We start from the raw sequence: 27782 nt of genomic DNA on the forward strand, positions 1-27782 counted from the left end.
GTAGAAAAACAAGACGTGGCAGACATCCATCCCATAGGACAGCACTCCAGACAGCTTTTAAGGATATGCAATATTTAATATTTAAGTAATTAAGGAATAGAAAATTACTAGAGAAAAAAAAAAGCCAAACATATTAAAAGATATATTTTTTTATTTTTCAACTTCTGATTCATAGCATAAACGCCAGACAAGAGGCATTGAGCTCAGTACACCACTAAGAATTTCAAAATACCAGTCTCTATTGCGAAGCAATCATATAAACATGGCGAGTAAGCGCCAAATGCAACTTACAAAACACTATTTTGCGGGGGTATAACACAGTAGAGATTCATCTGAATAAGCTGAGCGAGTAAAAAACTTTAGGAACAACAATGTTGTGCACGAATGAAATCCAAAATTTAAAGATGACCTAGATGATTCCAATAATGAAGGAGATCAAACAACATAAGCATTATATTACGAAGTAATATCACAAACATCACGTTTCATTATCCTAACCATACATATGATGTTATGTTACATACTGACTCTCGGCGGACGTTATTACCAAATATTACTTATTCCTACAGTGATTATTTCCTGTTTTTATCACATTCGTAGCACAAAATGTACAATTTAGTTCATTACCTAGAAAGAAGAGTGAACTTTCTTTCGTGCAAATGAAAAGGATAAGATATTTCTACATGCGAGAACAGGCAATCATGATTCTTATAGATGATCAGCAGCCTACATTTGCATCAAACGTGTTAAAATATTATTCGATGATGATGTCTTATGATACAATATCACATTGGCACCGATATTATAAATATTACTTGCCACGATAGCTATATAATTATAAATTCTCTACCAGGTGGTGATAGAGTGATATTTATTATTCCGTTAATCCAAGTTGCACTTCGTTCTATAAGAACAAGCAACCTTATAATCGACAGAAAATTTAATATATTTCTTACTTCCAAGTATTCCAACAGGTGTTGCGTATTCTCCCAGGTGCCTCCACCTACTTTGCACAAGTGCCGAACACTATCCCAAAACGTGTATGGAGCACTCTGGACAGAATCTACAGGCAGAGTTCATAGATATACCTAGTTTTCCCAAGTGCTACTTTAGTCGACAGTGGCCAGTGAGTATTCCCACTTTAATCCAGATATTCTTCTTGGTACGGTTTGAACAGTCGTTTGAGCGCTTGGATTCCTATCCCCCGCCATGAGTAAACCTAGATTCTCCATTCCTGATAGCAAAATTCCCCCAGCCGTTCCTCTTCATTTTTTAATGCCATATCCAAGAACCCGCGTCTGATTCCACTGAAAAGTTCTGGTCCATGTAGAGGCGTCCGTGATAATTTCCTGGTCAGTTTCTTCACTGCCTCATTACGTTCCAATACAACACTGTCTAGAACCTAGGTTATCTAGGTCTTATTGTGCAAACCGAGCGTGTTAAGTCTCTTAAGGAATACCTACAGCGTTTGGAGTTCATCTGGTTTGGCCTAAGTGCTTTGACCGCCACGTGGTTGTCGGTCAGAGTAGTAGTGTTCTGCCCCCTGTAATTCCTTTGGAGTTTGAGGGGGGCACATCTGTCTGTGGAATATATTTCCGCCTGGAATATACTAGCGTGCTTGCTCATTGGTTCAAAGTACATTTTTCTTGAACCAATGACCCGGGGCCTGCAGCCTCTGCTGCAATGGATCCGTCAGTATACCAGGTAATCAGTTGCTGATTTAATGCGTATTTCACTGCCAGACTCTTCCAATTTGCCCTTTCACTCCAACTCCAAAATCCTTATGGAAATAAAACCTCCTTGCCAAGTTATCCCTTGTTATCAGTAATTCGGAATAATAATAATAATCGTTGACCCAACATTCCAATTGGCTCAGGGTATTGAAGTGTGTTAAAGCACTTCATTCAAGACCGTAACGGTATACTACAGGATTATAGTACCCTATAGGATATAGAAGATAATTACCCTGATTGGGCTCAGGTACTCATTCATAGCTGAGGCGACTGGTATCCGACGTCAAATCACGATACAAACCCCACTGTCACCAGTGAGATTTGAACCACGACCTTCCATACAAGAGTCTTGTGCTCTAATCTTTCAATTATCTGAACACAGCAATTCAGGATGCCGCCTTAAAATAGTATCAGTTTTCCTTCGATTTAGACAGCTTCCCGCCTCACTGATGCTCCCGAACATTCTCAAGATGGCGCTTCTCGCCTGCATTTTTATGTGCACACGAAGCGGAGTTAATCCCAAAAAGACCTCCAGGGATGCCGTTAGGCATGACCTCATTACTCCACTAATACGTACGTAAGTCAGTTTTTGAAGTTTGTGTAACTCCCTGCCTGTTGTACTGAATTTAGTTCTTTCTGCCCGAACTGCAGTTTATATCCAGTGCAGCATTTTCGGGGTGCATCCCCATTTTTTCTCTGCTGTGGACTTGCAAAGCATCAGAGCGCTCGTAGCTTTTCGACATAGGTTTCCAGGGTAATTTTTGATTAATTCACAAATAGTTAACCTTCGATTCACGTTTCACTACCATACCACGTAACCTAATGACTCTCAGTTGATCAAGCTTGCGCTTCCTAGTGAATGGTACTATGGCTGGATCGATGCCCAACCCCGCTTTCCTACACTAGGTACTAGTAACTCTTAGTCCAGTTTGGACATATCACATAACATAAGGTAAACTCATATCTGCTCTTACAGATTAAAACAATGTCGTCAGCATAACCCTGGACTTGTATTCCCATATTTGTTAGCTCTCCTAAGAGTTCATTTGCTACGATAATCCACATAAGCGGTAATAGTACCTCAGCTTGTGGACAACCTTGAGCAGTATTCATGACAATAGAATTTGTACCTGTCAGTTCTCCTATTTGCCTACTCTCTAACATTCTGTCCGTCCACAAGGCTAGGGTGTTTCTCCCTTCATTGCGGATCAGAGCATCTTCTATCTCTGTGTTCGATGTGTTATCTAACGCTCTTTCGATATCCAAAAACGCACGCAGTGCTATTTCTTTTGTTTCAATGGCATCCCGTAATACATCCGTCAGTTGATACCTTGTAGTTCCGGTTCACCGTTGTGTGTTGACATTGATGTAGCGGAATGCGTACTAGAACGTTAGTTCTAATATAGTTGTTTTGAGTAGGAACTATGTTAGGTAGAGAGATTTTGCCTCCTTGCCCTTAGTATATATCCTAAGGCTATGCTGATTCTTAGAAGAGACTCTAAGATGATTTCTTTGGAGTAGGGCTGGGAGGATGCCAACTACTCCGGGTGATTTCAGTGGTTTAAAGATTCCCACTGCCCACCAGTTATTCGTTGTTGGGATGTCATGCAGAATGTTGTCGCGTTTCGTTGTAGGGTAGGACTCCGGGAAATGAGTTCTGTAAAGCGGATGTACTCTATCCTCCTCATTCTCCGTAAATATCCCAACTTCCTACTTTAGACAGACGGATGATATTGTCTTTTTCTATTACTTTGTATAGCCTGGTTGCTTCTGTGGTTTGTTCTATCCCTTAATAATTCCCTGAAGCTGTTTCCTTTTGCTTCCCCGATCGCGTTGCTTTACGCAGTCAATCTATTTTTGAAATTCAGCCACTCTCCGGTTTGTTTTACAGGTCGAAGAGTTTTCGGTCCTCTGTTCTAATTCTGGCTAGGTTCCTGTTCTTCCAGGGTACCCTTGATGATTTAACTGTCAGCCGGACATATGCATCAATGACGACCTTCTTCAGGTCTTCCACCACTGTTTCAAATTCCAGTTCACTCCTGCTATCACCTCCCCTTTGTAGAAGAGCCATGTTGTTGCTCAAGTGCATTGCATAGTAGTCCCAATCCGTTATCCTGAGATTCCTTATTATTCCCTCAATGCCGAATCTGATTATATTATGATCCGAGATAGAAGGCTTCTTCGACACATTCCAATTTTTTATCTGCCCGTTCATCAGGGTATTCCTGGTCACGAGTGGTGGAGTGTTCCCTATGTTAAATATTTTTAATTTGTGGCTAAGTAAAAATTCCAGAAATTACTCACCTCTTCCATTAATTAGTGTGGAGTGATATTAAATGATGTTGTAATATTAAGTGATATTTGGATCGCGGTGGGGGACGTTAATGTGATATTACACTTTAAAGTGATGCTACTTTTCTAATATTACACACATCACCTATCCACCTTAACTACAGTAGCAGTATTAACCTCCCTTCAACAAGGTCCCAGCCAAATCGAATAAATTCCTGAAAGCAAATAATTATTCTTATATTAAATACTTACCCATATTGATGAACGTGCAAATTTTAAAGACAACAAAACAAGTCGCATTTTGATGTAATCTAGTATTTATATATTAATGTTTTGATGGAAACTTCTCGATGTTAACTTATCTACTTCTCGCGTTGTAAAATAATCTAAATTGGACGACTAATCTTCGTTTTCTTATTTTCATTTATATAGATTGCGTTTATTTATACTTCTTGAATGTTAACTTTTTGCCTTTTCGCTGAAGAGGCCGCTAATAAAGTTTTCGCCCTTTATGCTGGCAGGATCCCGGCTGAAAGGTGAAGAGACTGTGGTGAAGACCGGGTGAAAGTTTTTGTTTACTTGCACGTCCGCAACCGAGATTCTTCGAGCTAAACGTAAACATCATATTCGTGTGGCTCCAGCTTACGTAGCGATATGGGGGGAATTCATTAACCGCACTCAAACGTTAATATGAGAAGCACAGCAGCTGAAAGGCTTGCACGTCATCTGAAGCGGTCAAGCCCGCAATTCAGTTCTAATCTGGATGACTATTAAACTATGCAAGTTGCGCATAAATATCATAATTGGGATTACGCAATCTGTCGCCGTCTCAGTAACTAGTTCAACGCTTATCAGCATCCGGATTTGATTTTATCTTCGTATGTGCTATCAACGTGCGCGTGATAATTCCCTACCGAAATTGGAAGTCCATGCAGTGTGTATAGTTTTGTGCTAATTGGAAGGTTGTGAAATGTTTCCGCAATGGGTTGGGCTGGTCGTGGCAATCGTTCTGAACACCGCATCGCCGATTCTCGCACAGAATGCTTCGTTTAACGCGACGTTCGGTCAAAGGCGCCTCGAAATTCACATGAACACGGTGGAAACAGTCAACTTGACCCTTACAAATGTTAATGTTCCTCACGGAACACCATACAAATTCCAAGTGCGAAGCGATAAGCAGGAGCTGGCCATAGCGGACAAGGTCATTGAAGCGAGTGAAATCAATGAGAACACGAAAAGCTGGTTCGGCACTTTTGATGTTCAGGCTGAGTTCCTTGGGAACGCCAAGGTGTACGTCGAGTTGCAAGTAGGGGAAAACAGCATTCCATCTAACGAGAAATTGGACGTGGTTATTATCCGGGAAGTTCGTGTCATAGACCATGTGTTCACAGGATCCGTGGCACTACTCGTGTCCCTCCTTTACATCAATTTCGGCGCGGCCCTAGATCTCAGCACCTTAAAGGGGATCGTCAGACGACCCATCGGACCTGCGATCGGATTCACCAGTCAGTTCCTCCTTATGCCGCTGCTGAGTTTCGGATTGGGCTACGTTCTATTCCCTGACTCTGTGGAACTTCAGTTGGGAATGTTTTTCACAGGAGTATCGCCCGCCGGAGGTGCCTCAAACATTTGGACTGTGATTTTGCAAGGAAATATAAACCTTTCCATAGCAATGACGGCCATAGGAAATTTTGCAGCATTTGGAATGATGCCTCTTTGGATTTTCACTCTGGGAAGGTTAATATTCGAACGCGGAAATTTGGTGGTTCCATACGAGAATATTGCCACGTTCGCGGTGTCTCTGGTGGTCCCACTGACTATAGGCATCCTTATTCAAAGATTTCGTCCAGGCGCCGGAAGGATTTTAGTGCGATTATTAAAGCCAGTATCGTTTTTGCTGATACTGTTCATTATTATCTTCGCGATTGTGACGAACCTGTATTTATTCCAGCTTTTTTCGTGGCAGGTAAGTCAGATGATGTTATTTAATTTGGAAAAGGAATACAAGGCCATTCACCACTTGTTGACAAACCTTGAATGTTATCTAAAAAAACACTTCTATGTAGCCTAGATATTTGGCGTTCTTGAAATTGGAATGAAACAAATTCACTTGATAAGATTGTCGCTTTATTATCCATTATCACCCAGCCGATAGCTCGAATAGCTAACGCCGTGGAGCTTTTCAATGGCGGTAGCTATTATTTTTTCATCTGAAGGCAATGAGTACATGACGCACTCAATAAGTGTCGGTCTGCTGATGGGCCAATTTCCTGCTTTGAAAAGCTGCAAGAATGAAGCTGAAATATGCAGATGTTACTGAAGCTTCAAAGGGTACTATTTAAACCAAGGAAGGTCAACTTTGTTAAATGAGGCAAAACTATCAAAATCATCTTATATAGCGCACTTATCGGCCTCACTGGGATAGTCCGTTCCACTACACTGTATAACGGATAATAGAACTGCCTCTCCTTAGCACATCGGCATAACCTATCCTTCTAGATGGTCTTAGCTCAGAATAGCTTGATGCAAACCCCCGGAGAGCCTAGATAAAGTCATTGAGCTGCGGTATGAGAATTCCTAATTGGCTGTAATTTGTGGGCTAGCAACCTACGAATTTAGAAACTTTACTGCTTTTGAAACTTCAACAACGCCTCGAATAGTGACTGACCTATTTTGTAAGCATTTCGGAGACACGCAACAGTGCAACTTTCATCTGTGTCTGACCTATTTTGTAAGCATTTCGGAAACACGCAACAGTGCAACTTTCATCTGTGTTTAAACTTGTAACAAGTACCCTACTTTTCGAGCAGGCTCCGACACAAAACTTGAGGAAATATGTTTGTGCATGATCAACTAACTTTTTCGAATTATCGGTGGCATCACAGCCAATATCTTGCCATTTTCATTCGTGTCGGGAGTCATCGTAAGCCGGACGGATGTGTTGCCGCACGCTATTAGCCTGTTGGCGGAACAAAACAAAACCACACGGTTACGACCTTTCATCATCATCATCAACGGCGCAACAACCAGTATCCGGTCTAGGCCTGTCTTAATAAGGAACTCTAGATACCCCGGTGTTGTGCCGAGGTCAACAAATTCGATACCTCTAAAAGCTATCTGGCGTTCTGATCTACGCCATCGCTCCATCTTATGCAGGGTCTGCCCCGTCTTCTTTTTCTACCATAGATATTGCCCTTATAGACTTTCCGGACTGGATCATCCTCATCCGTATGGATTAGGTGACTCCCCCATTGCATCGTGTTGAACCGGATTTTATCCACAACCAGACGGTCGTGGTATCGCTCATAGCTTTCGTCGTTATGTAGGCTACGGAATCGTCCATCCTCATGTAGGGGAGGATTCTCCTCTCGAGCGCAGCCAAGAGTTCGCAGTTTTTTTTTTGCTAAGAACCCAGGTCTCCGAGCAAGAAATAAGTATTGCCAAGATCATAGCCTTGTACAGTAAGAGCTCTGACTCTATGGTGAAACGTTTCGAGCGAAAGTTTTTGTAAGCTGAAATAGGCTCTGTTGGCAGCCAACAGCCGTGCACGGATTTCATCGTCATAGCTGTTATCGGTTGTGATTTTCGACCCTAGATAGGAGAAATTTTCAATGGTCTCAAAGTTGTAGTCTCCTGTCTTTATGGTTTTCGTTTGACCAGTGCGATTCGAGTTTGTTCGTTCTTTGGTTCTTTCGCTATCGAAAAAAGACTATGATTGGCTTCTGTAAAGTGCGTACGCTCCACGACAACGGTAGTGAGAATCGTCGGTATGCTCGCGTTTTCCAACTTGAGCGAGAATCTCAACGATATAAGCTGGACATTCTTGGCCTAAGTGAAGTAGGATGGTGAGGTACCTCTCCCTTTGCGGCAATGTGTTTTGTACTCAAGAAGGCCAGTGGTAGCAGACGCGAAGCCAGTGTCGGGCTCTTTTTTCGGCTGCCACAAGGTGGGCTCTCTTGACTGGGCAGCCCGTTTCTGACAGAATTCTGACTGCAAGAATCCGGTACACATTAATAAGCACCACAATTGTGCAGTGCTATGCATCATCGGATGATTTCTACAAAGAATTTCACGCATTTCAGGAGAGGCTTTCTAAAGGTGACATAGTCTGAACTCCAAGGTGGGATCTGACAATACCTTGCTGGAAAATGTCATGGGGAAGTGCGATCTTGGCGACCGTAATGATAATGGCGGAAGACTTTGCGAGCACAAAGCCTGCTTAGGTCAATTGGGTTTCAACTGGCCACTTTGCGAGCAGCAGTGAATTTAGAAGTTTTTTCCTGGATGTGTGTAAGAGTCGCTGACATCGGCTTCGAAGCTGATGATCGCTTACTTGTTGCGGCCCCCCACTCCCACTTCTTTGGGAAATGAAAGGAAGGTGCCACAAAACGCAATGACTTCAAAAGTGTATACCACATCACGAAGAACTTCCATGTGGTCACAAGTCAGTGAAGGACGTTAACGGTCGACTTCTCATCCACGATCAGCTAAAAAGGTGGGAAGAAAACTTCATCCGGTGAAATTCCCCCTCCTGGGGATGACGTTTACTACTTTCACTCATACGGAAATCGCAGGAATTCGAGACCTTTTCCGAAAAATGAAAGAAGTGGTTGATCGTTAAAATTCCAAAGAAAGGCACAGTTGAGTGTGACAATTGGTGAGGTATCTGCGTGCTCCCAGCTGCTAAATAGCTAAAATGATCCTGTAACGCGATAGATAGAGACCAAGCTGGTTTTCGCTCCGGATCCTGCTGCTTCGACCACATCAACACCCTATGACCTATTTTAGAAAAGTGAGTGGAGTTTAGATCTTCGCTTCACTTGCTCTTTATCGAATTCGACAAAGCTTTCGACGGCGTGAAAGTAATGTATCTGGACTACTCTACGCAGGAGGGGCATTCAAGAGAAACTAATAACTATCCACAAATTGACATACGATAGCGCAAAATATCACGTGGTTCATCGAGGTAAAATCTCAGAGGAATTTGAGGTCCAAAGCGAAGTCTGCCATGGCTGCATCTTGTCACCCATATTATTTCTTTTTGTTGTCGGTGACGTTCTTAATGCTGCATGGTCCAGAGAATATGGGTGAGTACAATGGACGATGACATCTTTCTTTCTTCTTTGTTCTCTCACCGGGTCAGCGACCTTAGACAAATGGCTCTGCATTTGGAAAGAGAGACAAGTAGAGTTGGACTGAAGATACATTTCAACAATACCAAGATTCTCAGTCTGGCGGGTCATCGCACTCTCCCTATCTGCATGAGTGAACAGAGCATCGAAGGCGTCGATCAATTTGTATATCTAGGAAGTGTAGTTTCTGCCAAATGCAGCATCGAACTGGATGTTGCCCGATGCGTTAACAACACTAGATTCACTTTCGCTGCTTTGTCTAAAATCAGGAAATGCAGTTATCTCAACACCCAGATCAAGTTGAGACTTCCTTGCTAGCGCATTTCGGCTAACCGCGAGCGATAACGTGTAGGTGTGTTTGACGCGCTATATCCAACCAAGGAGAAAATATATATATTGAAATCGAAATGAAAAAATAAACATTCGCTTGATTAAATCATCGATATATTGACCATTATCGCTCAGTCTGTAGTTCGAGTCGCTTACGCAATTAAAAGAGGGTCGTCTAGCGTGAACGCCTTTTTAGTGGTTTTTTGGGGAATTTTTCTTTGGACAAACCATTATAATAAAGTAATTTTTGAATTCTAGAACCTTTTTAGTAACATTTAAGAAAACTTTAAACCCATAGTAAACAAGTGTAAAACATTTTTAATTCATTCTAAAATTTTAAATTAAATTATTCAAAACGATTAGGTAAAGGATTTTTGGGAAAACCTAGTATTAAACTGAGGCAAATATTGTTATGATAAATATGTGATAATTATTAAAGTGGGTAGTGAAGACAAAAAAGACAAAAAGTAGCCAAAGTTGACAGCACAGATCCACTAGCTAGATTCGGGAAGGTGGGCCGGGTTCTTTGGAAACTTCAGTTCCCCTTACGTTATGTACAAAGAAGTCGCATGCCTTTAATACTTGTTCCCGACAAGATGTAGGTCCAAATCCATCCACAAGAGGAAAAACCGCCGAAAATTGATAAAAACTTTAAAACGAAGCTAAAATGGAAAGTAAATTAAAAACTAACTAGAAGAAGGTTCATGAGGGATTGATTCTAGCCCTATGACTTCAGCTCATGTGTCGATAAAGTACGACTTATGAAGTTTTCTTCCTAGGTTAATATCTCTGAACTATATTTTATGAAGATGTTGCTATCCCCCATAGAAACAACTTTTAGCGGAAATACAGGGAAAAGAAGGTGAACTATGAACCACTTGTTCGGGAAATCAAAGAAATTTGCCATGACGATGGTCATAGCTCCCATATTATTCACAAACGTAAAAGAAAAAAAAGCAATGTCGAATTTTGATTAGCTAATCGCTAGAAGTCTACTTTAACATTAATATTTCAATTTGTTTTAAATAGAAACTTTTATATTTCCTTCATATTTCGAAATTTTCGATGTCATAATCAATTGGAGGCGTGTAATTTAATATTGTTGACGTTGTTTTGTAGATATACATTGTTAAGAATTTATGGGTTACTGGAAAAGTGACAAATCCTCTAGTTTTATTGAACCAAAAAAAACTCCGCCCACTTTCAGCGTTTTCTCAATATCCATATACACATGTACATGGCACGATGAACAGATGTCTTCTAAACCGGTGGCTCAAAAACAGACCAGGGTTCTAGCTGCAGTCTACCTTTCGAATATAAACTAGAAGTTGGCTTTTCCCTTGGGGCAATATGCAACGGTCTTTCAGGCTGAAGTGTATAACATCCTAAGGGCAGCAACCTGGGTGATTGACGAATAGTTGAAGGGCAAGCACGTCACAATCTCCAGCGATAATCAAGCTGCATTGACGGTGTTGAGCAGTCCTTTGCTCATCTACAAAATCATTCAAGAATGTAAAAACCAATTGAACTCTATTTCTAGATTCAGTACGGTGGGAAAACTCTGAATACCTGGTCACTGTGGTGTAAAGAGAAATGAAATATGCCTTAGCATAAGAAGTTTCAATTTGCCCCATGTCGACACCGGCACCAGCAATTGTTAGTAGCATTAGCTGATAATAATAATAATCGTTAGCGCAACAATCCATATTGGATCAGGGCCTTGAAGTGTGTTAGAGCACTTCATTCAAGATCGTGACGGTACACTGTAATACATTGTAGGAAGGAATGTGGTCAGCATTGCGCTCGCCCGAGATTATTAACCTCATTTGATTTGATACTCATTAGTAGCTGAGTCAACTGGTATCCGACATCCAGTCACGATGGCAAATCCCTCTGCCACCAGTGAGGTTTGAACCGCAACTTTCCGCTACGATAGCTCAGCACTCTATTCACTTGGGACATCCGGACATGGCATTAGCTAATGTTACTATCAAAAGCTGCGAATAACCTTGCCATAATGAAAGGTAGCAGAACCTTAATGCTGCTAGACATATTAACCTTTTCACTTTATCCTGTCTAAAAGCAGGGAGACTTCACAGACGGAAAAAGGAAGCTTGGGAGAACCAACAAGTCTATGAACTAGAAAAGTACAGGGAGCAACCGCACCAGGCGCGGAAGTTTTACCAACAAGTCAGCTGGATGAAGCTTTATACACCTTGAAGCTCATCCTGCCGAGACAAAGCATATTGGAGCGATGGGTTGAGTACTTTGATGAGCTACTGAACAACCAGAACATCGGCAAGTTGGAGGTCCCCCAACTGAAGACGACGGACAAATACTGCCACCATCAAGTTTAGGAGAAACAGTCCGTGCAATTCATCGGCTAAAAAATCATAAGTCGCCAGGAACCAATGGAATTACAGCCGAATTGGTTAAATATGGAGGCGACCGGTTACACCAAGTGGTTCATCAACTTGTGCTCAAGGTATGGGATAGCGAATCAATGCCTCACGATTGGCAACGAGGCATTATCTGTCTCATACATAAAAAGGGAGATATCACACAGTGCAGCAATTATAGAGGTATCAAGTTGCTGAGTATCATCTATAAGATATTCTCCGCTATCTTGCTAGGCCGGATAGCCTCAAACGCCCAGAACATCATTGGCCCATACCAAAGAGGCTTCACTCCAGGCAAATCAGCAACAGATGAGATTTTCTCTCTGCGGCAAGCGATGGAAAAACTGTTGGAATATGGACAACAGTTGCACCATCTATTCATCGACTTTAAAGCCGCCTATGATAGCATAGCCAGGGTAAAACTGTACACGGCCATGAGAGAATTCGGTATCCCGACGAAACTAATAAGACTGACTAGGCTGACCCTGGCCAATGTGCGAGGCCAGATAAAAGCAGCAGGATCACTATCATGTCTCCTCTTTAACCTGGCCCTCGAGAAAGTGATCCGTGATGCTGATGTAAATGTAAAGGGTACTATCCTCTTTAAGTCCACCCAACTACTGGCCTATGCTGACGATATCGACATCATGGGAAGAACCACCCGAGACGTACAAACTGCCTTCATCCAGATCGAGCAGGCGGCGAATGGTGCGAGATCTTGGGCTGCACATCAATGAAGACAAGACAAAATATATGGTGGCAACGTCAGCACCGAAGACGAACCAACCAACAACATCAAACCGCACTGATCAAACAGGAAGAATAAGGATAGGGAATACAACTTTGAGACCGATGACAATTTCTCCTATCTAGGGTCGGAAATCACAACCGATAACAGCTACGATGATGAAATCTGCGCACGGTTGTTGTCAGCCAACAGAGCCTACAAAAACTGTTCCGCTCGAAACGTCTCACCATAGGGTCAAAGCTCTTACTGTACAAGACAATGATCTTGCCAGTCCTCATGTATTCCCCGGAAACTTGTGTTCTTAGCAAGAAAAATTGCGAACTCTTGGCCGCGTTCGAGAGAAGAATCCTCCGAAGGATTTTGGGCCCCCTACATGAGGATGGACGATTCCGTAGCCTACACAATGACGAAATCTATGAGCGATATCATGACCGTCCGGTTGTGGATAAAATCCGGCTCACCTATTGAGCCGGATTTTATCCACAACCGGTGGGCGGGTCACTTAATCCGTATGAATGAGGATGATCCCACCCGGAAAGTCTATAAGGGCAATATCTATAGTAGAAAAAGAAGACGAGGCAGACCCTGCCCAAGATGGAGCGATGGCGTAGGCCAGGACAGCTTTTGGGGATATCGAATTGGTGGACCTCGGCGCAAAACCGGGATGTCTGGAGTTCCTTATTAAGGCAGGCCTAGACCGGATACCGGTTGTTGCGCCGTTGATGATGATGATGATAATTTACTAATCGAAGTTATGCTCAGGATATGGATTTTCTAAAATGATACGTGTCCATCATGTAATGAGGAAACGGAATCCACGGAATATTTTCTATCTGAGTGCCCCGCCAATGGAGGCATCAGATATAAGACTGATTTGATATCTCCAGCTACGGTGGGTAGCATCATATCAACTAATCCACCCGATTAACCTTCTCGAAATGTTCAATTGGTTTAATCCGCATCAAACTTATAAATTCAGTAAATACGCGATTCAAATGCACTTAGTCTTGAAATTATTCAATAAATCTTAACAGACAAAATTGACGACGTACCAGACAATTTGTGAAAATCTTACTCATCTCTTATTGTAAACTTGTAGCACTAGATTTCCGCTTGTTTTCACCAGCAGGGTTGTCACAGTTGATATGACTATTGATAATCTTCGAATTCCATTTTAGGGATTTGTTTGCCTTGTACGCTCCTACCCGAGACATTTTCGATTCTTTATAAACCTCTCGATCCTCCAGCCCCTCGAGAAATATAATTCCATCCTCGTCTTCAAATGTACCGACAACAGTTGATGCTTTTAAGTAAAATTAAATTAAAGTGGTGGACTGGATCACATTTTCGTTCCTTCCGCTCGTGACACTTATCATATGTCGTCCATCGGGCACTTTCAATGCCTACAACCTTCACTATTGTTAACGTCTTGCAACTGATTCAGTGATCTCTATGTTAGTAGATTTGACGGTGGGTGCAAACAGAAGCTCAATATTAGACCTTTTTCTTCTTTTACCATCATAGTCAGGAAGTCCATCCTATCATCCCCGCAAAACTTATCGACACGAGACCAGTTATATTCCAGTGTTGCTAAGGGACCATTTACATTTAAATTCTCCCGTTGCTTTCACTGCGCGCCAATCTTACCGACAGAAAGATTTACCATTCAAATCATATAATTACCGTGGACAAAATATAACAAGAAAAGGTAAATAATTACACTGGAATCTCTCTAGCTCGAACTTTTGGCCTTTCATTCAACCTCTAAGTCGAACCGTGTTTTGTAACTTTATGGAAATATTTCACACATTATAATTTCTCCGAAGTGCAAGGAGGGGGGGGGGGGTATTTTTTCTCCTATTTGGAAATGCTAGTTTTAGTGGAATCGTGAAAAGGAACGGAGCATGCGAGTACCAAACAGTTTGTAAAACTGTTTTCAGTTTAGTGGAAAGAAACAATCACCCCCTAGGCGGACCAATGTTGAAGGAAAAAGCCGGAGAATTGGCAAAAAGTTTGAATTGTCCTACTTTCAGAACCCGCGACTGTTAGCCACAGCTGATTCAAAAATAGACATGGAATTCATGAAAAAATTATATCTGGAGAAAGTGCAGCAATCAAAGAGCTTGGGATAAATCTTCAATAATACGGGAAAGTAACAGATCTCATTGTTTCGACGAATAAATTACCTATCCGTCAATCATATGGCGAACAGGGTAACATTGGCGGCAGAGAATATTTTTTACAAGTTGACTGATCAGTGAGGCCTAGAATAAGATGGGTAAAAAGTTCAAACAAGGGACATGGGAATCATTAAAAAGGCTAGATATTTGTCTGTTATTTGTAGTCTAGCCTAAAATTGATAGACAAGTAGCTTCCTCCAGACTACAATTTTTAATTTTTGGGAACAACTTACCCCCTTCATCAGTACAAAGCTACAGGTAGCTAACTAAAAATTGTAATTTGGAGGAAGCTACTTACCTATCAACATTAAAAAGGCATAACAAGAAACGTAATCTAAAGAAAGTTCCCGAACTTTTGGAGTATTAGAAAAATTTTAGTCTGCTTCACCTCTACCTTAGGAGCAGTAGATTTGAGTCAGTTCTGATGAGTTGTCTCTGCCCTGGATGAAATTGTAGTGGTCTGTGTTTTTTGAACTTTGAGTGGTAGCCCAAAAAAAGCCCCCATGGACCGAAAAATTTGAAGAAAGTCTTTCTCCGATTGACTCAGGCCTTTCCAAATTCCAAACACAAAAAACAACGACAGTTTGTCACTCCTAAATGGTGACAGAATAAATCAGGATAAATCTGGCAGTCTATTAGGAACTGGATATAATATCAATAATCCAGATTGCGGGCGATCCCCTCCTAGTTAATATTCTTGCTGAGCATCTAATTCTGGAAGACGTTCACCATAAAGCAAGAAGCCAAGGAGACAGTGAGAATGCTGGTGATGATATTAACGCTGCAATAAAAGTGCCCGATTGAGAAGATATCATCTAGCCAATTGCCAGCAATTTTGTCAATGGCCAATGTATCGGATAGACATCGAAAAGAATTTTTTTGACAAAAGACAAAACAAGCCGCTCCGACAAAACTAACACAGAACTAACAGACTATCTTAAAAATTGAGGGATTTTCTTATAAAATTTCAATTTTTGTATTGTTTGCTTTCATTCGAGGAAGAATGCCTTTGAATTACTTTTTATATACTAGAATCTTTGATTTTTGTATGGCTCTTTGGTATTAAATATGTATCGTACCCTTGCGATAAAACTGTCAGTTTTTCAGAAATCGCATTTCATGCTAAAGAAGTGAATTTTCTGTTCGTTCAAAGGCAAATGATTACTTCTCATTCTTTGAAAAGAAAATCATGCGCCTTTCGACATATTTCAACCAACTCATAATGCAAATATTAAGGTTTTTACAGTTAAGACTGTTTTTAGGTTTTTTTTGAAGATACTTCACAAGCATTATTTTGTACTAACCGAAGCGTCGTAAATGTCATCTAGAGATAACTATTTGTATTGTATATTCTCTTGTCAGTGATGTTATTAACCAAAAAACACAAATTTTAAGTTACGACACTTTTGTTGCAAGGGCGCCATATATGAAGTACGTACATGTGGATGCCAATTTTAATCCGCTTCTCTCTATAACTCGAACAATTTTTCCTGGCAAGTGAGAATTCGACTTAGAAAGATCTTAGTTCAAATGGATTTTATGGTTCACCCCAGGGCAAGTACAGAGAATGCGTCAATCCTATGTGAGACCAACGGATGCTACAGACAATAAGAAAGATTGGATGTGTCAATTCGGAAAATTGAGATTGTAATAAACCTTTTCAAAATAGCAAAGTTACTTCAATAAAACATAAGATCGAATGACCGTCTTGGAACTAAAGTACATTCCATTTTGAACGACCGAACATTTTATATCTATGGATCTATAGATAGTTCGTTTTCGTTTCTTATTAAACCAAATCAAGTGCTATAACTTATTTTTTCGGGACTTTAAAATAATTACTCAGTCTAATTATCCCTAATTGAATTGAATCTTTCCCTGCTTCAATGTATTGACAAACCTTTCTAGCGAAAACTATTATTCTCATATCCATCTACTTTCTTTCTAGATTGTCGTTGCTGGACTTGGATTACCGTGGTTAGGTTATATTTTCGGTTGGATACTAGCGAAAATTCTAAAACAATCGTCCGCTGATGCATTAACTATAGCTATAGAGACTGGAATACAAAATACAGGGATCGCCATATTTCTCTTACGGTTTAGTCTGCCGCAACCACAAGCGGACCTAACCACTGTAGTACCGGTATGTGTTGCTATAATGACACCCCTACCACTGCTTCTTATGTATTTGTGGCAAAAAATACGACCAGGGCGAAGAGACCCCGAAACAGTGAGTATAATCAATGATGAACCCGAGGTAGAAAATAATTCAGCTTCAATAAGTTAACCTAGCATCCAAAATTATAGTGACATGTTATATACTCTGTAAAGATAACTTTAAGCAATATTTTACCAGAATAAAATATTTCAATTAAATACAGGTGTTGGATACTAAACAAAGAGATGCATGTGATATTTATGACGACTCAAATGCCTTAAATCCCGTCCTGCGAACTGTTCAGGCCTAAGTTTCTAAAAATGTGATTAAACGCAGCTTATAGATATTGAACTAAGGCATAGATCATCAACTCTTCTACATTCAACTTTCATTACTAATTTTCGTTTTGTTTTCCTAACAGATTTACCTTCTGTGAACGAACGAACTTTTATAGTGTGATACACGTCTGGGACCATGTTATATTAACAAAAACACTTTGTAGAACAAATTTTTTACTTTTTTTTAAATATATTGTTTACAAAATCATCAACATTTTTGTTAATATCTGTAGTGATCTGGTTTGAATGGCCCCGTTTGAGGGATTCCTAAGTATTTAGATTGCGCTGCGGTCAATTTTGTTAACTTGACTCCCAATTTGTCCAAGTGCAAATTGGCTACTTCTTCATCTAAAACCTTTGGTAGCATGTGGACGCCTACACTATATTGGCCAGGCTTAGTCCATAATTCGATTTGAGCCAAAACTTGATTTGTGAACGAATTGGACATTACGAAGCTTGGATGACCCATAGCACATCCCAAATTAACTAAACGTCCTTCCGCAAGTAAGATAACATGGCGACCGTTACATAGTGTGTACCTATCCACTTGAGGTTTTACGTTTATTTTTTCGGTGGCGTTTTTGTTCAGCCATGATACGTCGATTTCACAATCGAAATGACCGATATTGCATACAATTGAATCGTCTTTCATGTTCATAAAATGTTCACCAAGGATAATCTTTTCGCAGCCGGTCGTTGTGACGAATATCGAAGCTTCTTTGCTGGCTTCTTCCATTGTAGTAACCTCGTACCCTTCCATGGCAGCTTGAAGAGCGATAATCGGATCAATCTCAGTAATCAGAACGCGTCCTCCAAAAGCTCGAAGAGATTGAGCGCAACCCTTTCCAACATCTCCGTAGCCTGCAACGCAGCAAACTTTGCCTGCAATCATGACATCGGTTGCCCGTTTTATACCGTCAATGAGTGATTCACGGCACCCGTAGAGATTGTCGAATTTACTCTGAAATTGTAACGGCGATAACAAACTATGCTTTTATTATAATAAACCTTACTACCTTTGTCACTGAATCGTTCACGTTAATTGCAGGTACTCCAAGTTTGCCTTCTTTGGCTAATTTATAAAGATTGTGAACGCCGGTCGTAGTCTCTTCACTAAGACCTTTAATGTCCTTAAGATATTCGGGGTATTTTTGGTGAACCAGATTCGTTAGATCACCGCCATCATCCAGAATCATGTTAAGTGGCTTGCCGTCTTTGAATACCAATGTTTGTTCAATACACCTACAATTTTCAAATGAAAATTCAGATTTGAAGACCCGAAGATATATACGAATCTTACCACATGTATTCATCATCACTTTCGCCTTTCCAGGCATAAACTGGGATCCCCGCAGCAGCAATAGCAGCGGCTGCATGATCTTGTGTACTGAAAATATTACAGCTTGACCACTGCACCTGAAATGATGAGGAAAGTATAAAAATTATTTATTAAGCAACAGCCAAGTATTGTGCATTTTATGCATTCATAGTTACTAATTTTTTACATACTCAGTTTGCTATTTGCAATTCTTTTATTTGCCTCCGAAGTTAAATTAAAAATAAAAATAGTATTTTTTTAGTTAACATAATAATCTATTAGTACGTGAAATGAAAGAAAATGATTTTACCCTCACACAAAATAGAAACAACTCTTTTCTTAAGCTTCCTTTAATTTCCGGTTTCTAGAATATCAGTAATATAAACCATCTTTCAGCACCGCCATCATTTTTAACAAAAATGTACCTCACAATACATAATTCTCTTTAACCACATTTCATCTCATAATGTAGACATGCGTTTAAGATCAATTCTGATTTATTATTTGTTTTGCGGAAGACGAGGTAAGTAGGTAGATTTTTTATGCTGTGCAAGTCAGGTCAATCAACAAATATCCAAGTAAATATTGAATAATTTCCTTTAAAACATTCCGGGATTAGGCGAAATTAAATTGGTCAAACTCAGTAATTTACGAATTATTATGTGCATAAATAATGACTCCATTTGCAATGGAATGATAATGAAAAGTCGGTAGATTGCACAGCAGAGGAGTACGTCCAGGGGAGTCGATGTAACTGCTGGACAATTGCAGCTGATAGACTGCAGCGAAAAATAAATTTTTAATCGTAACGAAAGTTTTGACAGAAGTCTTATCTCCAAGGTTCAGATATTTATTGATCCTCGAAGAGACAATGTCAACTCTCGCCAGGATTATCAAGAGAACCATTCAGGAGCTCGAACAATTTCTAAATCACATTAAGGAGTAAATACACCAAGATGACGGTATACTAAACAATAAAAATAATAAAGTCTCTCTGAAGACTGAATTTAGGAAGTGTGGAATGCGAGACAAATATTGTGAACTTCCTTTAGTAGCCATTTGTCGTTCTCCTTTTGGTGTGTGAATGGTCGCCATTTAAGATTGTATGGTCGAACCTCATGTTTTTTGGAATTTATTCTGAAAGAATGACCCCTGGAAGATGACCAAAAAAGGATAGCTGGTTTCCCATTAAAAATGTGAAGATCAATTTAAAATTGTTCGGCATCCTCAGCTACAGACAGTACCCGTTAGTTCCACTTAAAGCAGTAAGTTTCAACCAATTGCTATGTACACCATTATCTAGTGCTAGCTTAGCGACGCCTCACTATACTTGTATTATATGCACAATGGGCTGGCCCTAAAGTTATTTAATATTGCTCTAAGCGCAACGCATACAACAGTAACCGATCTGAGGAGCAGCAACTCAGAAAAAACGTCTCGAAATGTTGCATATGCAGACGATATAAATATTTTGACCCAGAAGACGGGATTCAAAAGGAGCAAATCAGATGGCAAAGGGGTACCGAATGTCATTGCGTATCCGTGTCAGGGGGACAAGGTAGATAATGGGCACTCATGTGGTTAATGCATTGGTGTCAGTGTGTTGACGGCGCTTGGATAACTTTCTCGAATTGTTATGATAGATGCTTCCACGTGCTCACAATAACATGACGCACACCAACGCATAGCATAGCATCATACACGACGCTAACACCAGAACTTATGCGCGGAATTTTTCTCGCATATTTCACCGGTGCTACATATACTGAAGAACAATGACGTACATATGAAAACCAAATGGGCGATAACAAAGACACTAATTTAACCTGTTGTGTTATACCCACGAGGCGTGGAATATGATACAGATCGAAGCGAAGGGAGTAAACACCTTCCAATGAGAAGTCCTAATGGAAACATAGCCTAGTACGAAACGACGATAGGATACAACGTGGAGCGTCTAGAAACTACGGTGGAATTATGATCGAACCGAGGATTCCTATACAATTTCTGAAAGGAAAAATTGAAATAGGACCATGATTAGATGTTCATATAGAAGAATGCAGTCGAGAAAGACTTCAGAAAATTGACGATAGTGTTTCTGTTGGTCAGAACTTCTTCTGTATATTCTGCTAGAATTTTTCTCCCCAGCCATGCCATTGGGTAGTTGTCAAACATTCAAGATATGCCAAAACAGTGATCCGAAACAAAAAGCTTGAAAATAGTGGTAGTGTTCAATTATCCGAATCTATTCAAAACAACTCCACAATCCTCGGAGTGCAATATTATTGAGAATCTGCGGGATTATATTGACGGTAAGCTTCGCGAAGGTCCTATTTTGAACAAAAAATATTTGATGGAACGTCTTCTCAATAATGGAGAAAAATTCCAGCAGAATATGCCATTATTACGATTTGTTGGTACTGTCCAAATTTCAATTTCGCATAAAAAAAAGGTTCTTTGGGCCTTCGGCAAGCGTTTTATTTTATCCTTTTTCGTTGATCCTTATGTATGTATTTCACTTTTACTCACTGTATATATAAAGCAGAAAGAATTCCATGAGTTCGGTTGCGTAACGTGATTATTAATAGAAACATTAAACGCACACAAATTAGTATTTTTAGAACTGAACAACCTTGACCCCATTGGAAACAAGATAAAGCTCTATTCAAGTGGAGACCAGCTTATAATATTAATACATATTCAATTATTGAAAACGAAGGAACTGGTTCAATCGCAATCCTTTTTGCCTAAAATATACGGGAGGGAGAAAGTATAAAGGATGATCGAAGAATAAGTCCGGATAGGAAGATCGAATAACAAAACCAAATATTCTCAACGCCCGACTGATAACGTCGATAAAATGTTATTTAGATCGAAACTTTCTATCGACAATAAAGTCAGGGTCCGCATAAAAGGCAATAGGTATTAACAGACGGCTGTGGAGGTAGTAAGCGGATAGTTTTGAAAAAATAACACAATCAATGTGCCTCAAAATCAAATTGAAGACTCCATCGTCGAATAGGCAAATCGGAAACGAGATATTTCCACTTATTCGCATATAGAAGGCAAGTAAGGAATATTGATGAAGGATAAAATCAAAAGTGGAGTGTCCTGGAAAAACAGAGAGAAGTGATCCAACGACATGTGTAAAAAGGATTTTCGCAAATTACCCGAGACAATGACACCCCTGTGTTATGATCACATCACTAGTGTTATCTCTAGCGGTGTGAAGTAGAGCTAAATAAAGCTATTCGCGGAAGTGGCATGTCAACAGTTAACAATTTGTGATGCAAAAACTTCAACCAATTAAATATCCGATCTTTCCAAAATGACACATCACAAAGCGTACCGCTCGCAGAAGAAAAACGTCATCAACTCGAAAAAATGCAACAACAAAAAGCGACGATGTGAAACCAAGAACACAACAGACTTAAATAATAGAAATAAGTGGGCGACACTCAGCAAAGATGTTGAGAGGAAACAGCAGAGCAGTAACTTACTTAAAATTTAATGCAAATAATCGAGAAAAATGCTTGTCTTGTTGTCGCATTAACTAGAGGAAACATAAACAAAACCGAAATGGAGATCTACAATGAAAACCATTAGCAAAAGTTCAAAAAAATAGGTGAACAGTATTATACCTGCCATTTTCCTTCAAGGGTTTGATGGTAGATATAGAAGGTATAGAGACATGTGTTGGTATCAATGAAACCAAAGAAACAAGCCATGTACAAGGCCTATTTATCGAGCCAAATTAAAACCAAGAAAAAACTAAAAAAAAGTTAAACTTGAAGCATCGATAATTTGAAATATCTTCTGCATCGCAAGACTCTTCTTGAAGAACCATGAAAAAAAATGACGCACAAGGGCTTACTAAAAATTGTAAACTATCTGCGTGATCTGTGGGGATTTACACTGCGCAGCTATTAAATTTGTTGAAAGGAAAAGTAGGAGTGGCGGGACGCATTTTGTCAAGTATACATGGATAAAAGACAAAAGATGCACCCCCAGTCACGCCTGCAATCTACCACAATACATAAAAGTATTTCCACCATTACGCAGACCCAACCAAGATACTAAACAACAATTGGACATCAGCTATGTTACTGCTGTGAGATCTATTTTACAAGAGCATTCTCCTAGAAAGAGTGTTTCCAAAAATCTAAAGGGGCTCCTCACCCAGTCCATGCCATCACCAAACGTAAACCTGCGGCTTCCCCAAACAAAAATATGGCATAACGAAAATTTATGTCAATTGCTTCTACGGTACAAAGTATACAGACAAACTCATACCGGAACAAAAATGTTGATAAAGTTGGCATTATCGCTTTGCGAAGCATATCTCCAAAAAGCATTCATTAGTCTGACAGATTACCGCCCCGCTTCAGAAAGAAAAAAAATTCTCCACTTCATTAAAGCGAGATAACCGACATTTTGGCAAACTGACCGGCAAAAAACGCCAGACTCGATCGATTTCTGTATCAGGAGGAACGCAAATCGTGAATTAATTGCTAAAGTGTTCGCAAAAAAAAATCATTTTCACGATTTGTTTTAAGAGATTGAAGAATTTTCAGAATTTTTCTTATTAAAAAATATCTTTTAACAGTAAAAGCTAGTGTTTGATCAAAGGATTTAAAAAAATTGCTGATAATCAAAGCTGGTTTTTCGATTTTTCACTAAAAATGGTCATTTTTGGCTATAAAACCTGCCAAGTTTCAAAAAGGCCGGTTTTGTAATTTTTAAGTCATTTTGGTCACCGGTTTCAAATATGCCATTTGCAAAAAAAAACGTTTAAAGTTTCAACTTACGAATACTTCTTTTTCAACAATCATATCTTAGTCAATTTTATTCGGATCGACTTGAAAGTTTGAGGACACATTCTCAGATAGTTATACTTTAAAAGAATTCAATAAAAATCGATTCTTTTCAAAGTCACAAGTGGAATTAATCCCTTAAGACCGATAAAAGCTCAGACAGGTTAACAACCAAATTGATTAACTGATTAATGCTTTGGAAGTATATTTGCACTAATTTGAACACAAAAGTAAGGCTCGAAATTGAAAGAGGTATAGCCTCGTCTCGGGATTTTCAAAGGAATATTCATTGTACTCCCTACCACAGCGAACAAGCAAGACAAAGCCAATAACTAGGTCACCTGATGAGATCCAACAGGCCTCCATCCCCAAAACAAGCTGCCAAAAAGCTAAAAAGGATTCTCAAAGTATGTTGAGTTTAGAATCTTGAAAAGTATTTTACGTCATTGTTCCCTCCATCAGCGGACGATTGCTCACCGATGGGACACTGAAAATTGAGAAAGTCAAAACAACAATGTGAATCTCGCACAAAATTGGACGATAACTCCTGAGCAAAGAGTCACGTCGAGAAGTATGCAACATTTGTTTATTATTTAGACACGATGTTTACCCCAATCAGCGCAAACAAATGTCCATCTTTCAAGAGTTACCCTTCTAACGGTAAAAAATATACGTATTTCCAGACCAAACATAAAGGAAATCCCCAGGACAAAAAATGATCTCAAAATGCGAAAAAGACAAAACTTAGTTTAGTTCCTATACATCAATAAGTCTTCTTCCTACTTCCTCAAAGACATCGAGAAGTTACTGTTATCGAGAATATTGCCTTTCTTATCTGAAAATATGCCACCCCCAACAACAGGTTAAATTACACGAAAAACACTTTTAAACAAATACGCAGAACGATCTTTGAAATTAGATCTGATGTGCAAAACATGAAGTTCTGTATAATCATATTTCCCAACATTGCGGAGACATAGACAGGTGTGACACGAAGGCTCCCGGGAGCCATCATATATGGGCATGGATTTTCTAAGCTAGTTTAGTGGGCCACGTGCTGTACATTATTTTCACATCAGAATGGTCCACAGGCAATGGCCTGATAAGCTTGATATTCGTCGACGATGCAAGAATTCTTCTCAGCTCGTATCCGATCTCAACTGCGACAGATGTGCTCAACGTTACAGAAAGATTAATAAGCAGTAATATGCAGAATAAAACGAAACTAAAAAATGTCAAGTTATCTTTACACTCGGGCGAGAAGCATATCTGTCTGGTACATTGAACAGAATCACTTTTCGCTAGGTCAACGATGCCAAATATATCGGGATGCACTTCGATCGGCGGCTGACACGGAAGAAATCCATCGAAGTCAAAAAAATAGAAACAAAGCTCAAAACGAAACGTTTATACTGGCCCTTTTACAGAAGGGATAACTGCGACTAGAGTGTAAACGTCTTGGTGACACAGGTGAAGAAAGCCCTGTTACAATGATTACCTCGGTAAATTTTCAGTTTGTGAAGATTATTGTATTAAGCCATCATCGACTAAAAACAGAGGAACCGACAGCATAGACAGGACTTTCGAAAACAAGTTCTTTTAAGATCCGAAATATACATTTAGGTAACATATGAGAAAAAAATAGTGCAAGGTGAGTTCCGCAGATTTTTAGTGCAGTTCAAAAGTAGCCACATGTTGTATGTAGTGAAAGGTTTTAAAGCTTTGTCGTAAGAATCAGGAAGCTGGTATTGAATCGATTGTTATAGGTTATAAAACTATAATTTTATACTAGAATCGAACATCCAAAAGAGATTCAATATAGAGAAATGGAGAGGATTGTGAGAGAATGCTCTTACTAGATTTCAAGGAACAAGTGACAAGGAAACAATTGTATTGTAAACGACAGGCAGACAGATGGGGAAAAATTTCCCACAATGTGCTTCGTGGCAATGCTGCAATTATAGATTGTATACAGCTGCACTATCCAAGACTACAATTAAGGATTGTGGCTTCATAGAAAATGAACAGATTATTTTTTGTTTTCAAAATTAAAATTCGACCGAAGAGGAAACAAAATTAACATTTTAGTCTTACAAACCAATGTTAAAACAAAGCTGTTTCAAAGTAGTACTAATTGAGATTTTTGAGTCGAAACTGCACATGATTATGTTTGCAAGCAAAAATTTTACACACATGCCTTGGAAAAAACCTCGAAAACGCAGTAGCAAATAGGGAAGACTGCCAGGAAATTCAATATCGTATTCATTAGTTATTTATTACAAAATAATTTAATTCTACAGTTTCACAAATACATATCCACGGAATTACGCGACTCATATGCATAAACCGACTGGCGAACAAAACACTTTATTGTACTGCTCTCGTGCCATTTTCACTGCGAGAAAAGATTATCTACATTATCAGCAGCATTTACAAGGCTAAACATCATATATGGTTGCACTTCCACAATTCGGTGCCGAATCCAAAATTGTTTTCGAGTCACAATCGCTAGGCACTGATTAACATCTTATTCTCAAAACCTTTTGCCTCACTTTTCTATGAATATTTGATAGCAATTTCGCGATAAGGTTCGACGTCAACTATTTCCGTACATCGAGGGATGCTGCTCATCATCCGAGGTTCACGGGAGTACAAGGCCAGGGGTTCCGATTAGCTCTATATGAGTTATCGGAACAATCTCTTTGAAACTTAATGTAAACGATATTTCCATGGCAAAATATTTTTTTCCGAAATGAAGGCGCGTCGGAAGCTATTTTCAGCATCGAAACATCGAATGCTTCGAAACTGAAATGAAAGTTGGACCTCCCAAGAAGCCTAGAACTTTGGCAACGAGAAGCAGCTTTTGAAATTAAAAAATATTATCTCTACTGCTCGCTACGGAAATATCTATGTGGTCAACCTTACAAACCGGGTCAATGAGGTGAATATATTGAATAGAGTAAAGGCTGCATATTTGCGCAAATACCCACTGCGGAATAGGGATGTAAATACTTTTGTGGATTCAGAACATTAAGGAGGCTTGGCAATGAGATTTTATTTGAATACCAGAAACTTATTGAACAGTGAATTGATTGGCATTGATGAAAATCACTTTGTACAAATAATTGTGAATGTTAATGTGGTCATAATTGAATATAGAGGATAGATTCTAACATAATTTTCATCAGAGTAGTAGAATATGGACACTAACCGCTAAGGCAATCTTGTGAGACACACTCTTATATTCTTATCAGAAGAATAACAGAAAGATTGAAAAAATCATGTCGGAATAAAGGTCACATAAAAGAGACTGTGGAACTTGAAATTTGCGTGTAATTTCCACTCCGGAATTGTGTAAAAAAAGGCGAGCCAGTTACTTACCTCAGCGCCAAGTTCAACAAGTGTTTCAATGAGGACGGCCGTCTGCACTGTCATGTGTAGGCATCCTGCGATTCGGGCCCCTTTCAAAGGTTTCGTTGGACCGTATTTTGCGCGACATGCCATCAGCCCAGGCATTTCATTTTCAGCAATGATAATTTCCTTTCGGCCCCAGTCAGCAAGCTTGATATCAGCTGAAATTATGGGAGAAGCAAATTCTAAACTTTCGATACAAAATGGAATTTTTGTAAAGCGGTTAACCTCAAACAGGCATGTGAAGAAGGAATTTCTAACGCTGATCGCACTTACCAACTTTATATGCAGGTTTCGCCATTTTCTACTGTAAATGCTGTTTGGATCGTTGGTTAGGAAGAATTATGATGAGGTTTACTGTAAACAACAACTCACAATATATACCCGGCGAATACTGAGGCGCGCGAAACCACCCCACCAGACAGTGCAAGAGACTGAAAAGTGCTGTCAGCGAACGTCTCTTTATAATGACATTCTGCGAGCGCGAAATATTCAACAATTGCGTCATTAGTAAATGCGCGAAAAGAAGTGCCACAGTTAGATTTTCGAGATATTTCAGATTTATTTATTTGTTGGGGACCATATTAGAGTGAAAAAAAGGAATTTACATATTTTATTTTGAAACTCATTTTTACAAATAGAACAAGATAATTGGTAACTGTGTCATTTCTAACATGCTAGTTTTTTTATTGCAGAATGTTCATTATGGACGTGTACACCGTCATTTCCTTCTTTTGAAACATAAAGTTCAGGTAATCAGGATTTAAGGAAGAACGCAATTGCAGAAGTAAATAATTGTTTAAATAAAATAAGTCCCAAATATAAGAAATGCGTCGAATCAGTGTTTCCGGCGTGTCATGGAAAGGACTCAAAAATTAACCCAGCCCAGATAGTTAGATAGCCAAAAGTTTCGATTACATTCGTATCCC

The 27782-nt window shown here is 39.6% G+C and overlaps 2 protein-coding genes and 1 long non-coding RNA gene across 5 annotated transcripts; 1 reads left to right on the forward strand and 2 right to left on the reverse strand.

The window, feature by feature from the left end:
* Positions 1-133: 133 nt before the first annotated feature.
* Positions 134-4291, reverse strand: LOC119658517. Its single transcript, XR_005250240.1, has 2 exons — positions 4038-4291; positions 134-3983 (listed from the first exon to the last, which is right to left on the reverse strand). It is a non-coding gene; the product is annotated as an uncharacterized LOC119658517 (long non-coding RNA).
* A 261-nt stretch (positions 4292-4552) lies between these two features.
* On the forward strand, positions 4553-17518 carry LOC119658515 (ileal sodium/bile acid cotransporter). 3 transcript variants are annotated; one of them, XM_038065989.1, is made up of 4 exons: positions 4554-5991; positions 16763-17044; positions 17196-17294; positions 17394-17518. In XM_038065989.1, the coding sequence occupies exons 1-3, from the start codon at positions 4996-4998 to the stop codon at positions 17280-17282; spliced, it is 1365 nt and encodes a 454-aa protein (XP_037921917.1). In that variant the 5' UTR covers positions 4554-4995; the 3' UTR covers positions 17283-17294; positions 17394-17518. The 3 variants fall into 3 exon arrangements, with proteins under 3 accessions (XP_037921918.1, XP_037921917.1, XP_037921916.1); XM_038065988.1 differs by having other exon boundaries at positions 4556-5991; positions 17196-17328; XM_038065990.1 differs by lacking the exon at positions 17196-17294 and having other exon boundaries at positions 4553-5991.
* LOC119658516 (adenosylhomocysteinase) lies at positions 17479-27301 on the reverse strand. The gene is made up of 5 exons (XM_038065991.1): positions 27130-27301; positions 26824-27014; positions 18611-18726; positions 18327-18552; positions 17479-18271 (listed from the first exon to the last, which is right to left on the reverse strand). Exons 1-5 carry the CDS (start codon positions 27152-27154, stop codon positions 17531-17533), a joined length of 1299 nt encoding a protein of 432 aa, XP_037921919.1. The 5' UTR covers positions 27155-27301; the 3' UTR covers positions 17479-17530.
* Between the last annotated feature and the right edge of the window lie 481 nt (positions 27302-27782).

Source organism: Hermetia illucens, chromosome 5, assembly GCF_905115235.1.
Source record: "Hermetia illucens chromosome 5, iHerIll2.2.curated.20191125, whole genome shotgun sequence".
Taxonomy (NCBI): Eukaryota; Metazoa; Arthropoda; class Insecta; order Diptera; family Stratiomyidae; genus Hermetia; species Hermetia illucens.